The following is a 13516-nucleotide window of genomic DNA, read 5'->3' as shown; positions in this document are numbered from 1 at the left end:
TAAAAAGTCAAAAAAGGGCCTTTCTCGATTTGCATCTCACTTCAAGATGCTCTGGCCTCGAAAGGCAACTGTAGGACTAGATGAAACTACTCCGATAGAATTGGCTGAATCCAAGCGTGTGGGAGTATCGGGAGTCGCAACACCTGAACCAGCAGCCAAACAGACGGAAGCTGGGTCTGGATTCCAAGAAATCGATCCTCCTCATCACACCTCGGCCCCATCCGAAATTTTCGTGCCCGGATACCTGGGATCTTCTGCAAATGCTGAACCGACAGCACTTATGACAGCTCAATTTGACATGTAAGAACCGTAGCAGGTTGATTAGTCAAGACGGTCAATCAAGAGGTAAACCTATCGTTACTTTTATCCACTAGAGGTCCTATATTGATTACCGAATCAGCCGCAATCGCCATTCACGCAGTGTCACCACTGGTGTTGGCTAAAAGGTACGAGAAGCTTGAACAATCGTTGATTTAAGGGGGTGACGCTAATAAATTCATTTTGTCTTCCATCTTCAGAAATGCTGCTCATGACCAGATGATTGCCCGCGACATGGCACTATTGAAATTGAAGTCATGGTCTGAACCCATCCCCCGACTAATGGCGACGAGCTTGGTTTCACCACTACCTCTTTCGACCTCGTAAGTCTTTCTGGTTTTGATTGCATCTCGCGAAATCAATGAGACTGATCCCTCTTCCTTGGTTGCAGATCTCCAAATACTTTGTCACAAGGAAAGCTGTATCGAAATGCTTCGGCATCACATCTTGGCTTTTCCTTCATCCCAAACAACAGTGCTAAAAGATGGAGTCCCAAAGGGGACAAACGAGTCTACACTCCCAAATCGGAAGTTCGTCTTGATGACTTTTGGTACGTTCTTGTGCAAACATAGACATATCTCAATCCAGTAGCACAACCTAATCTTTATTTGTTCTCAATAGCGTCGTCAGAAATGCATCCATAAGCCATGACATCACCTTGACGAAGAATCTCAACAGCTTATTACGTGCATGGTCTGAGTCGAGCCTCCTCCAAATCACGGTCGAAATCGACACAAACACAACATTTGTACTCCAACTGGAACGATCAAACGATGCTGGCCATCCCTCTGTCTCCTTTTCTCGGCAACTGGACAAAGAAGCTCGCTTGCTCGATAGCAACGACGCTCAATTGATACTTATGGCTGGCACTGGTGTCTCCCTCTCGTCCCTCTCAACTCTCATAGCAATAATCAGATACTTGGCAGCGAACTTTGGTCGTCTGGGTCAACAATCTAAACAGTGTATTGATGCTATGATCGGTATGGTCCGAGAAGAAGGTGCTGGATTGGTTGCTACTGGGCTTGGAGTGATTCGTATCGGCTTGTCGGTGCTAGATAGAGAAGTGAAAGATTGAAGAATTGAAGTGAAGAGTGTAGGTTTGTTTACTGCGTCAACATCCTCATAAATGCTTCAGTTGTTGGTTTGAACTTCAATTTTATTTGTCTACAAGAAAACAAGACACAAATCTCACATATTCGACGATTGTATTTTCTCTGTTGTTGGAACAAGCACCATACAAAGCTTGACGCGATAATGGAAGACCACTATGCCAGGATGAACTTGAATTACGTGAATGGAATGATATCAGTTTATTAGCTAAAACTCTTTTCGCCGTGTTTGGCGTTGATTGATTGAACACAGCATCTTCAAAGCCAAGATTGCGACTTATTGTGCAAAAGGGGTTGAGACAAAAAAAGCACACCATTTCCATTAACAAGCTCATTACGTCGCGGATCTTGACTTTACCATCTCAAAAACCCAACGCTTCATCGGCTCACTAGTAGCAGTCAACTAGTACTTCGCAATCCAATAATCAATCATGAGCGAACCTAAACTTGAGCAGTATAACGAGAAACTGCCCACTCTATACGATGGGCTCAAATCATTCACATCGTTCGATGATGCTTCTTCTGTCTCGGACAAATCATCAAAGTCAACGGCTACGAAGGTGCTGCAGAGCTACTTTCCATTCTTGGATTGGCTGCCACGATACAACTTGACATGGTTTATCGGTGATCTTGTTGCTGGACTTACAATAGGTGCTGTTGTGGTGCCTCAAGGTATGGTCCGATCTATTCTTTACTGTGGTTTCTTTGCAGTTTGGGGTTGTGACTGATGATTGGATACTGACTGACGGTTTTCTTTTTTGTTTTACAGCAATGTCATATGCAAAGCTCGCTAATCTGGCTCCTCAATTTGGACTTTACTCTGCCTTTGTTGGTGTAAGCTGCACACCTTGGACACCGTAACGTGTTTTGTCAGACGAATGCACGAATTCTGATTTTTTCTTATCCTACAAAATACAGGTGTTGATGTACTTCTTCTTTGCTACTAGCAAGGATATCACTATTGGGCCCGTTGCTGTGCTGTCTCAACTGGTTGGATCAAGTATGATCCAAACACGTTTCTTCCCTGTCTCAAAACGTTGCTTTAACACCATCTCTCTCTGTAACTAGTCATATTACAAGTCGCCGCAACAAACCCTCAATACTCGGCCATCACTGTAGCTGCTGCGCTCTCCATTACCGGTGGTCTTATCGTCTTTGCGATGGGAGTTCTACGGTTAGGTTTCTTGGTCGACTTTATTCCTCTCCCAGCCATCTCTGCATTCGTCACGGGAGCTGCTCTTAATATTGGTATGGGACAGTTTCCAGCTCTTGTTGGTATAAGTTCGTTGTTTGATACTCGCGCTGCTACGTATCAAGTGTTTATCAACTTCTTCAAGGTATGCTGGCTTTTGCCCAGTTGTTTTGTTTTTCGCTTTTCTTGAAGCCGTTTGATTCTTAACGTTCGTTTCACTTTCCTCTAGTTTCTTCCCAACGCTACTCTGGACTCAGCATTGGGTGTCTCAGCTCTCGTAATGCTTTACCTCATCCGAGGCATCTGTGGCTTCATCGGCAGACGATACCCTCGATACGAACGAACTACCTTCTTCATCTCCACACTTCGATCCGTATTCGTGATATTATTATACACCATGATCTCATACCTCCTCAACCGTGGTCTCACCAAGCCCCGAACAAGTATACTTGGAACCGTCCCCTCAGGTCTTCAAAACGTCGGTGTACCAGCCATAGACTCCAATCTCCTATCCGTAGTCGCACCCTTCTTACCTAGTGTAGTCATTGTCATGTTGATTGAGCACATCGCTATTGCCAAAGCCTTTGCTAGAATCAACCAGTATACCATAAATCCATCTCAAGAGCTGATTGCTATCGCTGTTACAAATATCTTTGGACCATTCTTTGGTGCTTATCCTGCTACGGGATCCTTCTCTAGAACTGCTATTAAGGCTAAAGCTGGTGTTAGGACTCCATTGGCTGGTGTAATTACTGGTGCTGTGGTCATTTTGGCTATTTACTTGTTGCCACCAATGTTTTACTGGATTTCGAATGCTGCCTTGGCTGCTATTATTATTCATGCTGTTGGAGATTTGATTACTGGTATGTAAAGCAACGAAGAAAGAACAAACGCAGAGGACTTGTGCATCATAAATTCTTACCAATTGTTTTCTGTCCAAACAGCTCCCAAAGTGCTCATTGAGATCTGGAAGGTCGATCCTATTGAACTGGTTGTCTTCTTTGTTGGTGTAGTGGTATGCAAAAAAACCCGTCACTCTTTGGATGGCTGGTGTCTAACCGATTGTTTTCTTCATCCCTTAGGTCAGTGTTTTCACAACCATCGAAAACGGTATCTACGCCAGTATTGGTGCCGCAGGTGCTGTCCTACTCTACCGTATGGCCAATCCAAAAGGTGTCTTCCTTGGACGAGTCAAGACATACCACATCAGCCCTGATACTCCAGATGAAGCATCGAATACACACTATGTCTGGGTGCCATTGGATCATTCTGGATCACACCCAGAAGCCTTCATTGAGGCACCACCTGCTGGTGTCTTTGTGTATCGGTTGACTGAAGGATTTATGTACGTTCACATGGGTTTCTTCGTAGTGAGATTTTTTTCGTTCTTCGTACCAGTACTAATACTCCTTTCCAATCCTCACACACAGATATCCAAATGCAAGCACAGTCCTAGACCGTCTCGTCGCATACCTAAAAGCAAACACCAAAACCGGAACAGCTGTATCAACTTCAGTCGGATCTCGACCATGGAATGATCCCGGCCCACGTAAAGGACAAGCCGTCTCTGATAAACCCTTATTACGTGCCGTCATCATCGACCTCACTGGTATCTCCCGAGTCGACTTTACAGCCTCTCAAGCACTCGTAGATGTAGGACGAGCACTAGACAGATACGCAGACCGACATGTTGAATTCCATTTCGTTGGTATCTCGTCTGGATGGATTAAGCGGGCTCTGGTGGCTACGAACTTTGGTGGTAGTGTGGTGAATATACCTGTTGAAGGTAGTCCTTCGTTTACGGTTGCTGCACAAAGTGTGGAAGGGGGTGATAAGCTGGTTCCGATATCGGATACCAGTCGGCCATTCTTCCATAATAATATTGATGATGCTCTGGAGGCTGTTGAGAGGGTGTTGAAGCAAAGTGAGCAGACTGATGCTAAAACGGATAAGACATTATTGAATGTTTGAAAAAAATAATGGGTACTTTAATTTTGTTATATCACGTAATGGAATACAAGTTGGTGTTGCAAAAAAACGGGGTGTAATGTGCGCTTATGCGATGCACTTTTGCAACCCGTCATGCGTCTTCATCAAATTGTCCGAGCATTGCGTTTTTAAGTATCCATTCTATCTTGCGAATCATAATTTACACAATCTACAACACAAACTAAGGCTCAAAACACCTCATCTGCCTTCAATAAAGCCCAATAACATCCGGCCTAGGATTCTGACGTGGGCGACTACGATAGCTCGGCGCCTCAGTTTCAGGTCGCCTCAGACCCTCACTAATTCGTGGCAGATGATCACCAGCAGGCCCTGCAGGTTCGCTTGCAGGTTGCAGATGCTCATTCGAATTCACATGTGTCTTTGGATCAGATGGTGCGACATCAGTACGTTCTTGTAGCTCAGGAGGCCAACCAAACAGTTTACGAGAGATACGGTCTAGGCCGATTTCCCTGATGAGGGCTTCGTACCACTCGTATTGTGTCGAATATCTTGCGGCGTAGTAGGCCTTTACTTCTTCGAGATGGTATTGGAGACCGAATCCCCATACGTACATGCTTGTTACCTGTTTAGGTCATTTTTTGTTTGAAGCGTGAGATTTTGAAAGGTGCAAAACTCCCCAAGAAAGATTTGAAACATTGCTATTTTTGCAAACTTACCGTGATTAGAGTACCAATTGTGAAGAACACAGTAATGGCGACAATTGGATTATGGAAGATAATCAATCCAGCGACAACAACCAACACAATAAGATTCAGAGTATCGACAATACCAGCAATAGTCCTCCAGTTCTTACGGAAGAAGCTCATCGTATTGCTCTGCTGGCCACTACTAGTGTCAGTACGACGAATGAGTCTACGGCTGCCCTCATGGTTGTTACGGTGCTCTGTTGGGATCAGATCCGTTGAGCTGTGCAAGTCTTGTTTCGGCCGTGCAGCAGAATGGAGCTCTTGAGCACGACATGATAGTGCCAGTAGTACAGGGATCAGTAACAACACGTAGAAATAGAGCTTCATTTAGTTGTTTCCTGTGCAAAAGCCATCCGGAAAAGGCATGAAACAAGTGTTTGATGTTTTGTCGTTTGGGAACGTGTTTCATTTGTAATCACGGCGGTACCGTTACTATAGGTGTGGAGAAATGAGATTTGAGTCGAGTTCTTCGTGACCTGGCAAAGAACACATGTGTACTTGAACTTGCAATTTCTTCACAAAAAACTTTGGGAGCAACGATACAAGCAAGATGTTCCTACCGAGGTAGGAGCTATACCATACATACTAGCAGATGCGTCGCCATTAGATCAAATGACTTACACATTCTCTCCTCCTCCATAATGTTAGGCTGTCTATACCATCATTGCTCGCAACAAAGACACCCCTACAATGCATCCAAACACGAACAGCAGTCTCAGCACTCCGCCCACGCAAAACCAAATTCCGTAAAGCATTCAAAGGCTTCTTCCCTGTCCGCATAGGGGGCTCGCTCAGAGGAACTGGCCTCTACTATGGTGATTTCGGCATGCGAGTCACAGAACCAGGTCGTCTGTCAGACATACAGCTAGAAGCAGCTCGAGCCGCCATCCGTAAAGTCCTCAAAGCCGAAAAAGATTTCAAAATCTTCTTGACTGTATTCCCACATCGTCCTGTAACTGCTAAAGGAGCTGAAACTCGGATGGGGAAGGGGAAGGGCATGGTGGATTACTTTGCTACGTGGGTAGCGCATGGTAAAATGCTGTTTGAGGTTAAGGGCGTTAGAGAGGATGTAGCCAAGGAGGCCTTTCGAGTTGCGGGGGCGGGACTGCCTCTGTTGACAGAGTTTGTGACGAGGAGGCAGGTTGATGAGGTGCCTGCTAGAGTGTTGCCGCATTTTGTCAAGGAGAGGATAAGGAAGTATCAGGAGGCTACCAACAGTGGCAACAGCACGCCTACTCATGCACCTCCTCAATAAAGCAGCACCACAGCATTTATTGCATGCAATCACAATCATATTTCGCATTAGTAGAAATAATAAATTACATATCAAACAAGTTACTATACAAATATCTATTTCGAAGTTTGAAATCAGCCATCATGTCCAGCATCAACCTCATTCCTTCATCAAAGCTCGATTCACAACCGTCAATGGAAGGTCCATCAGTCCCGGACCACCTTCATACTCATGCGGAGGCCGTGTCATCAGTTGAGCATAGTCATCTAAAGCAAGTAAGTAAATCAGCAGGAGCAAAAAACGTGATTGTCATTGTGGAAGGATACCTGTTATGGTAGACAATGATTCCAACGGTGGTGTAGCCAACATGTTCAAGCCAGTAACGGTCATCAGAGTGAATGGTATCAGACCTAATGTCCACCATGGTAAGATCAGACCCCACCATCTGAGTTTAAGAAGCAAAGTCAACAACATTGTCACTTTCAGCACATACGAACGACTTTACCGGTTTGGATAGTATTCAATTCCCAAGCTTTGAAGTACGCTGTCAGATAGAATCATCCATAACACGTAACAAGCTATACACGGTGTATGTAAGAAAGATTTCGGCAACTTGTAGTTGTTGATGTTCATCTTTTCACCAAATAGAGCAATTGAAGCGATATAAAGCGCGAATCCACGTATTTCACGTCCTGAATCAGTCATATTTTAGAATGACTGCGGTCAAGTTTGAAGAATAAGTCAGCAAATCTTCAATAGTGTTTTGTCCAAAACGTTTGAACTGAACAACAGAAACAAACAAGACAATGTCCATCAAATTCATGCTGCTAGTGTCGCGGCAAGGTACACGAACGCACAATTCCATGCTTACCTTTGTCTTCAGACTAACAGCCATCAAAAACAATCACCAATTGCAGGCAAGATTAGATTGACAAAATGGTTCATGTCTGACTGGAGCACACGGGAAAAGACAAAGGCTGTCAAGGAAGTCAGTACAACCGTCCTATCCCGCAAGACTAAAATGTGCAATGTGTTAGAATACAAGGGTATGTGGTTGACATCAAACATGGTCACCATTGGTGTGGTTTGGCATTCTTTGGTGTATTGACTAGATACTTTATATTAGATTACAAGGTCGTGTATAGGAGGTAATTGAACAGGAAACTGATATGGCGTCAACAAACCTATCTTTTTTGCTCGTCAAGTGGACCTCAATGACCCGAAATTTGTTACTAGATACGCCAGTTTATTCTTTGTCGCCGGTATTGACGTGGACGACAATGAACTGATGGTACTTGAAGTCATTCACCGATATGTCGAAGTCCTGGATAAATGGTTTCTGAATGTCTGTGAACTCGACATTATCTTCAACTTCCAACAAGTGAGATTATGTTGTATAAAGGTTTTAACCTTTACGGCAGATGATCCTGATTGTTACTTTTGCTCTTCAGGCTTATATGATTATGGACGAACTACTTATTGGAGGTATGACATTTGAGTGTCTGTACTTAACTCGCAGCTAATTAGTTCTTTCTATTAGGTGAATTACAAGAGTCAAGCAAACGAGCTGTAATAAACACATTGAAGCGGATGGACGAGGTATGATATTCGTCACAAAGTGCACAGTGGATTTTTTCGCTGCTGTAACCCTTTCTCCCTACCAATTAGTCTGAAAAACAAGAGATACCTCCTAGTAGCCAAGGTTGACGAATCCAATATTTGAAAATACTACCCTTTTTAGCATGTTGTTGTTGTAAAGGAGCGAAGGAAAGAAGGGAATTGCCCTTATTCGTTTAATGTTGCATATTTCAAAAAATAGAAGTGTCTGTTTAAGATTGATTTATTTGCAGGGGATTTGAATACAAATCGTGATAAGAGAGAATAGTTTACACCAATGCTATGATTGAGAAGAAGAGTTAGCGCAAGCAAAAAACGGAGTCAAGCAATGTGCTATACCTTCATATGGAACAGGGGTGAAGGTGGTTGGTGCATTGTCCTTGGCAGGTACAATGTGAGCTTCTCTCGGAGCTTTAGGCTGTCGCTTTACATTGACGGTTTCTATATGAGAGTATATAAGCCTTGATGACAATGAATCGTTCCATCAGGACAATCACAAGACGTACTGCCGGCAGCCTTTGCCTCCTTTTTCAGACGAGCGTTTTCCTTGACACGTTTCAAGAAGTCCAATCGACAGTTTGAGTGCTTGATGTGTTCTACTCGAAGGTTTACTCTCTTTTCCATTTTTCGGTTTCCAACAATCTTGTAGCAAATGACCCCGACAGAGCTCTTGGTTACGTTGTAGATGACACCAGTTTTGCTATAATATATAGTTCAAATCAATATGACTGTGTATGATACTTGATGCTACTAATATAACGCACCCATGGTAGTATTTGTGAGGCATACCCCTGTGGATTGAACCGTTTGCTTTGATGTCTACGATATCTCCGACCTTGAAATTCCTCAAGTAGGTGGATACGGGTGTTCGTCCCTTCTCGCCAAAAGGTCGAGAAAACAAGTGCCTTGTTCGTGCTCGTAAACCTGGATTTTGATGTTGATGCGTTAGCTTCTATGACTATAAGTGCAAGGGAGAAGGAGAGGAGGGAGCTTATATATACCGAATGAGTTAGGCATGCTGATCTATTGAAAGTTGTGCAAGTTAGTTTGATGTTGACAAGTTGGTGCGTATGTGATTTGCGACGACAAGTGATGATGTTTTGATTCAACAGGAAGGAAGGAGCGAGAATAAAGGGATTCATGGATTGTAGCGCATCAAATATAGATACTTACCTATTCAAATATACCTATTCACTTACAAAACTGAAATGGATGGAAACGATGCGTTGAGACTGCTGATTATGTAAACCGAAAAAACACTCCCACTCTCTCTCATAAAAAAACCTCGAATAGGTTAGGTCGTATAGGAGGTAAGCAGTGGCCAGAAGGCAGAATTTCGTTTTATTCTAGTAGATGGATACGCGAGTCTCTTGATCTTGAAGGTCTCCTTGGACATATCAACCCAAAGTCGCAATTAAATGTTTGCAGAACGAGTCACTTGCAAGCTAGCACAAACTGGTTGCATGCATCCCATTGACACCATAATATGCTCAACGATTGCATTTATATTGAATCTCTCAAGTTTTGAGCTCTCGCCCAACCCTAATATCCAAGCATCAACCAACACATTTGCAGCAAAAATCAATTCATCTAACTCTCCCCTCACTCCCTTAGTGCATCACCATGCCCATCACTAACGGCTCAAAGACGTATAAAACGCCTCGTCGTGCCTTTGGTGCCGAGCGTCTAAATCAAGAACTCAAACTAGCTGGTGAATACGGTCTACGAAACAAGCGTGAAATCTGGCGTATCGGATACACCCTATCAAACATCCGTCGTGCTGCCCGTGAACTATTGACTCTGCCTGACAAGGACCCTCGTCGTCTCTTTGAAGGAAATGCTCTGATTCGTCGTCTCATTCGTATTGGTGTCCTCGACGAAACAAAGGCCAGACTCGATTACGTCCTGGGTCTAAAGATTGAAGACTTTTTGGAACGTCGTCTGCAAACTCAGGTCTTTAAGCTGGGTTTGGCTAAGTCTATCCATCATGCTCGTGTGCTTATTCGTCAACGACACATCCGGTAAGTTGAATGGTTGATTATTGATTGTATATATGGGGAGTGTAGTTTATTGTTGGAGGATGCATCAGGATGAATGAGTATTTGTGAGGATGGATGATGTTTCGTTGACCATACGTGAAAGTACGAGTGAGACTTCACAAACGTTTACTCACTCAAACTACCCTTCATTCTAATAGAGTCGGCAACCAAATCGTCAACATCCCATCATTTGTTGTTCGTTTGGATGTAAGTGCATCAATGTTGAATCATTTGATCTTGCAAAAGCTCAATATTCATCAAATCACTTATTACACAACCTAGTCTCAAAAACACATTGACTTCTCATTGACTTCACCTTATGGTGGTGGACGACCTGGTCGAACAAAGAGAAAGCGTGCAAAGGCCGCTGAAAAGGTATCTTACATTGTTTGGGATATAATTTTTTTTTGTTTGAATGGGATGCTCAATTGTAATTTATGAATAGGGTGAAGACGAAGCAGCTGAGGACGAGGAATAAGCCTCCTGAATCCCGTCTCTATCTCTTCTTTGCAATTATCGGTAAATGTAAAGTAAAACCAAAAAATAAAGTCATCAACACAAAGCACTCTGAACTTTTACGTTTGCTTTTTTTTCATTCGCTTCTTGTTTTGGTCGAACACACAAGGCGGGCTCGTTTGGAAGTTGGGATGTATCATTGACAGATTTGGGAAGAGCTGTGCAATCGTGTGCTCTGGGTATAGGCATGGCATCAGAGGAGGTTGCAGGCGATTTGTATGTTGAAATCCATGTTTGCAGGATCAATGCTGATGAATGGTATTTGAAACTAGGTGAGCAGAATTTTTTCGGAATGGGCAGTTATGCCTCATACCTCTTATTTTCTATAACTCTTTGAACACAGAAGAAATCAGCATTCCTTTGCTCATTCAACTGTCAACTTCAAAACAGAGAGACTGGTAGAAGTGTTGTCTTGTCTGTCGGCAAGAATCTCACACACATGTATATATCATTTCAATCCCAGCGGTTTGTCGATTTCGTGTGAGGCCTAGACGTCTCGATTACCTGTCAATTCGTGCTTCAAGCTGGGACATTCACCCTGTCGTAGTGTTGCTCTCTTGGATTAGGACTTAGAAAGTGAGCATGTCTGTTATTCCTTTGAATCTCTTCAGCAGCCCAATCGTCGTCAAGTTCAAAAAGCTCCCTTAAACGTAGCTCGGTAAGGTCGACTTCGTATTTTTCGTAGAACCAGAGATAGACTCCAGCAGCTTGAACTCAACAGACAATCTTCCAGCTGGATTTTTTGACGATCCAGCAGTAAAAGGTCCCTATTAGAGAATGGTTCGAAGATTTGTGAGTATTTTGTGTTTGCCGCAAATGTTTGAAATGTGAAGAAATTGTAACGCCCCAATAGGTAGAACCACAGGTCTGCATGTACATATAATCCATCCACGACTGGGACCTATTTCCTTCCCTCCTTTCCCTTCCTCGCCCCTCGTTCATGAATTGCGTGTTTCATATGTCGAGAGGTGATGTCGTTCAAAATTACTATAAACACAAGCAGAGAAGAAACGTTTTACCATCTTAAGAGTCCTAGTACCTGGTCTAGCTCGTCCAGAGTGGGCGATAGCTACTCCAGGCTTGCCCGGTTTGGCACCTTTCACTTAAGGTTTAGCTTTGACACCAGCAGGACGATCCGGTCTAGGTCTTGGGCGAGCAGTATCGTCTCCTGGACTAGCTGTCCTGTGTCTTTGATTTGAGCGGGTGGTGACCATCGTTTGTGGTTTTGCTTGCTCTGGATCGCTTGTTGGTGAAAGCGTTACGAATCAACTTGATCGCTTTCCGTGCTATATGGGGAAATTGAACGACAGGAAAGAAAAAAAATATGTATATTTTGGCTCAATTATGGGATTTCCATGTAGATCTCACGTCGCTGCCTCCTGAAACGGTTGAAATCGTCGCGCTAAGGTGTTCGTCGCTGCAACGAATATCTCTTCGAGGCCAACTTGAGAACTTGGTCAAGCAGCCGAAATAAATCAGTTTTCATAACGTTATGTATGTCGGATATGAGCTAGATCTAACTATATTGCCTGTTGCAGCATTGGCTTTATGGCAAATTACCAAACATTTCATCTTCTCGTGAGTGCTGCTGATGCAAGTAGCACCACGGAGAGTTGGCCTTTGATTTTCACCATCCCAACGTACTCGACGTGATTCCTATCAACTTGAATCACCCATTGAGTCAATACATACCCATTCGTCGAAATACACAATTTACAACCGCGCTTTCTTTTCAGGTCTCCAGGACAAAGAGACCGAGACCGAATTAGATCACATATCTTTCATATCTGAAGCAAAAAGTCACACCAGTCTCCCATTGTTGTCAACGTAGCCATCGTGATTGGATTTTGGAGCTCCGTTCGGTCTAGAATGGCAAGTCACGGTGGTCACAAGCTGTCAATAAAACGATCTAGGTAATTTGTAGTGTTCGTGATTTATAATATTGCAGCTTTTGATTGACTAGCTCTACGCTTTAGCTTGAAATCAACAACATCAGCTCCCAAAATCGACCCATCTCAAAATGAAGCGATCGAAGGTACCTTTGCAGAAACCTTCGTGTCGATGTGATTCAAACACTCCCACCATTCCACTTTGCTGTACAGAACCTCACCTTCCTTACGAGATATGGGACATCATTTTATCTAAAGCTTCGAAAAGCTCACTGGGAACATTTGCCAGAGCCTCCAAGGACATGAATGGTCTTGCCGTCAAACACTTGTATTATGAAGTTGGCAATGTATATGAGCTGTACTTTGCATTGAATTCGTTTGACTCTCACTAAATCCATCGCACAATTTCGCACAGTACCACATTGAAAGCTTTGAGAAGCCGAAGCCCATTAAAAAGAAGGAATTTGAATGCCTTCTGATCATCCTGGATAATATGCGACGAAAAGGAACAGGATTCAGTCAAAATGCATTAGCCAATGTACGGGTGTTGCAACTCAATGCATTGCATGTATCATGGCATGACTCTTTCGCACAAGAGAGTGATCCTGACTTTGCAGAGTCTGGAGAGCTTTCAAACGATATTGAAAGCGCGGTCGAGACACGGCTCATGGACAAGGTCGAGCAGTTGCTAAAGGCTTGTAATCAAGCAACGACTATAGAGCTGGAAGGAAGCCATGATCTTGAGGCCCTGGCACGATTCTTTCCTGAGACCATAAATAATCTCGAACTCCATATCGAAACTTTTGAATCGCCAGAATTTGCAGAATTTGCTGCAAAGTCGCCTGCTATTAAACGCTTGGTTGTAAAGTCGGCCAACTGTGAATGGAATGATGCGGTACATTCATT

General features: G+C 43.5%; 6 protein-coding genes across 6 annotated transcripts; 4 read left to right on the top strand and 2 right to left on the bottom strand.

Annotated features, from left to right (window-relative positions):
• Positions 1-1858: 1858 nt before the first annotated feature.
• On the top strand, positions 1859-4590 carry SmJEL517_g00423 (uncharacterized protein; the record flags this gene model as incomplete). Its single annotated transcript, XM_031166352.1, has 8 exons — positions 1859-2099; positions 2197-2261; positions 2346-2427; positions 2496-2764; positions 2849-3482; positions 3564-3634; positions 3702-3964; positions 4050-4590. The coding sequence occupies 8 exons, from the start codon at positions 1859-1861 to the stop codon at positions 4588-4590; spliced, it is 2166 nt and encodes a 721-aa protein (XP_031027714.1).
• Positions 4591-5865: 1275 nt separating this feature from the next.
• SmJEL517_g00422 (uncharacterized protein) lies at positions 5866-6570 on the top strand (the record flags this gene model as incomplete). Its single annotated transcript, XM_031166351.1, has 2 exons — positions 5866-5879; positions 5964-6570. The coding sequence occupies 2 exons, from the start codon at positions 5866-5868 to the stop codon at positions 6568-6570; spliced, it is 621 nt and encodes a 206-aa protein (XP_031027715.1).
• Positions 6571-6708: 138 nt separating this feature from the next.
• On the bottom strand, positions 6709-7254 carry SPT14 (phosphatidylinositol N-acetylglucosaminyltransferase; the record flags this gene model as incomplete). The annotated part of the gene is made up of 3 exons (XM_031166350.1): positions 6709-6815; positions 6876-6994; positions 7055-7254. 3 exons carry the CDS (start codon positions 7252-7254, stop codon positions 6709-6711), a joined length of 426 nt encoding a protein of 141 aa, XP_031027713.1.
• Positions 7255-7355: 101 nt separating this feature from the next.
• Positions 7356-8256, top strand: SmJEL517_g00420 (uncharacterized protein; the record flags this gene model as incomplete). Its single annotated transcript, XM_031166349.1, has 7 exons — positions 7356-7392; positions 7467-7595; positions 7676-7697; positions 7786-7930; positions 8001-8034; positions 8090-8148; positions 8218-8256. The coding sequence occupies 7 exons, from the start codon at positions 7356-7358 to the stop codon at positions 8254-8256; spliced, it is 465 nt and encodes a 154-aa protein (XP_031027901.1).
• A 179-nt stretch (positions 8257-8435) lies between these two features.
• On the bottom strand, positions 8436-9183 carry SmJEL517_g00419 (uncharacterized protein; the record flags this gene model as incomplete). Its single annotated transcript, XM_031166348.1, has 5 exons — positions 8436-8446; positions 8506-8607; positions 8673-8866; positions 8931-9090; positions 9168-9183. The coding sequence occupies 5 exons, from the start codon at positions 9181-9183 to the stop codon at positions 8436-8438; spliced, it is 483 nt and encodes a 160-aa protein (XP_031027925.1).
• A 606-nt stretch (positions 9184-9789) lies between these two features.
• On the top strand, positions 9790-10683 carry SmJEL517_g00418 (uncharacterized protein; the record flags this gene model as incomplete). Its single annotated transcript, XM_031166347.1, has 4 exons — positions 9790-10187; positions 10364-10412; positions 10488-10580; positions 10651-10683. 4 exons carry the CDS (start codon positions 9790-9792, stop codon positions 10681-10683), a joined length of 573 nt encoding a protein of 190 aa, XP_031027924.1.
• Between the last annotated feature and the right edge of the window lie 2833 nt (positions 10684-13516).

This window comes from Synchytrium microbalum, assembly GCF_006535985.1.
Source record: "Synchytrium microbalum strain JEL517 chromosome Unknown SmJEL517_scf0001, whole genome shotgun sequence".
NCBI lineage: Eukaryota > Fungi > Chytridiomycota > Chytridiomycetes > Synchytriales > Synchytriaceae > Synchytrium > Synchytrium microbalum.
Note: the sequence above shows the minus strand (reverse complement) of the source record. Positions and strands in the feature narration are given on the sequence as shown.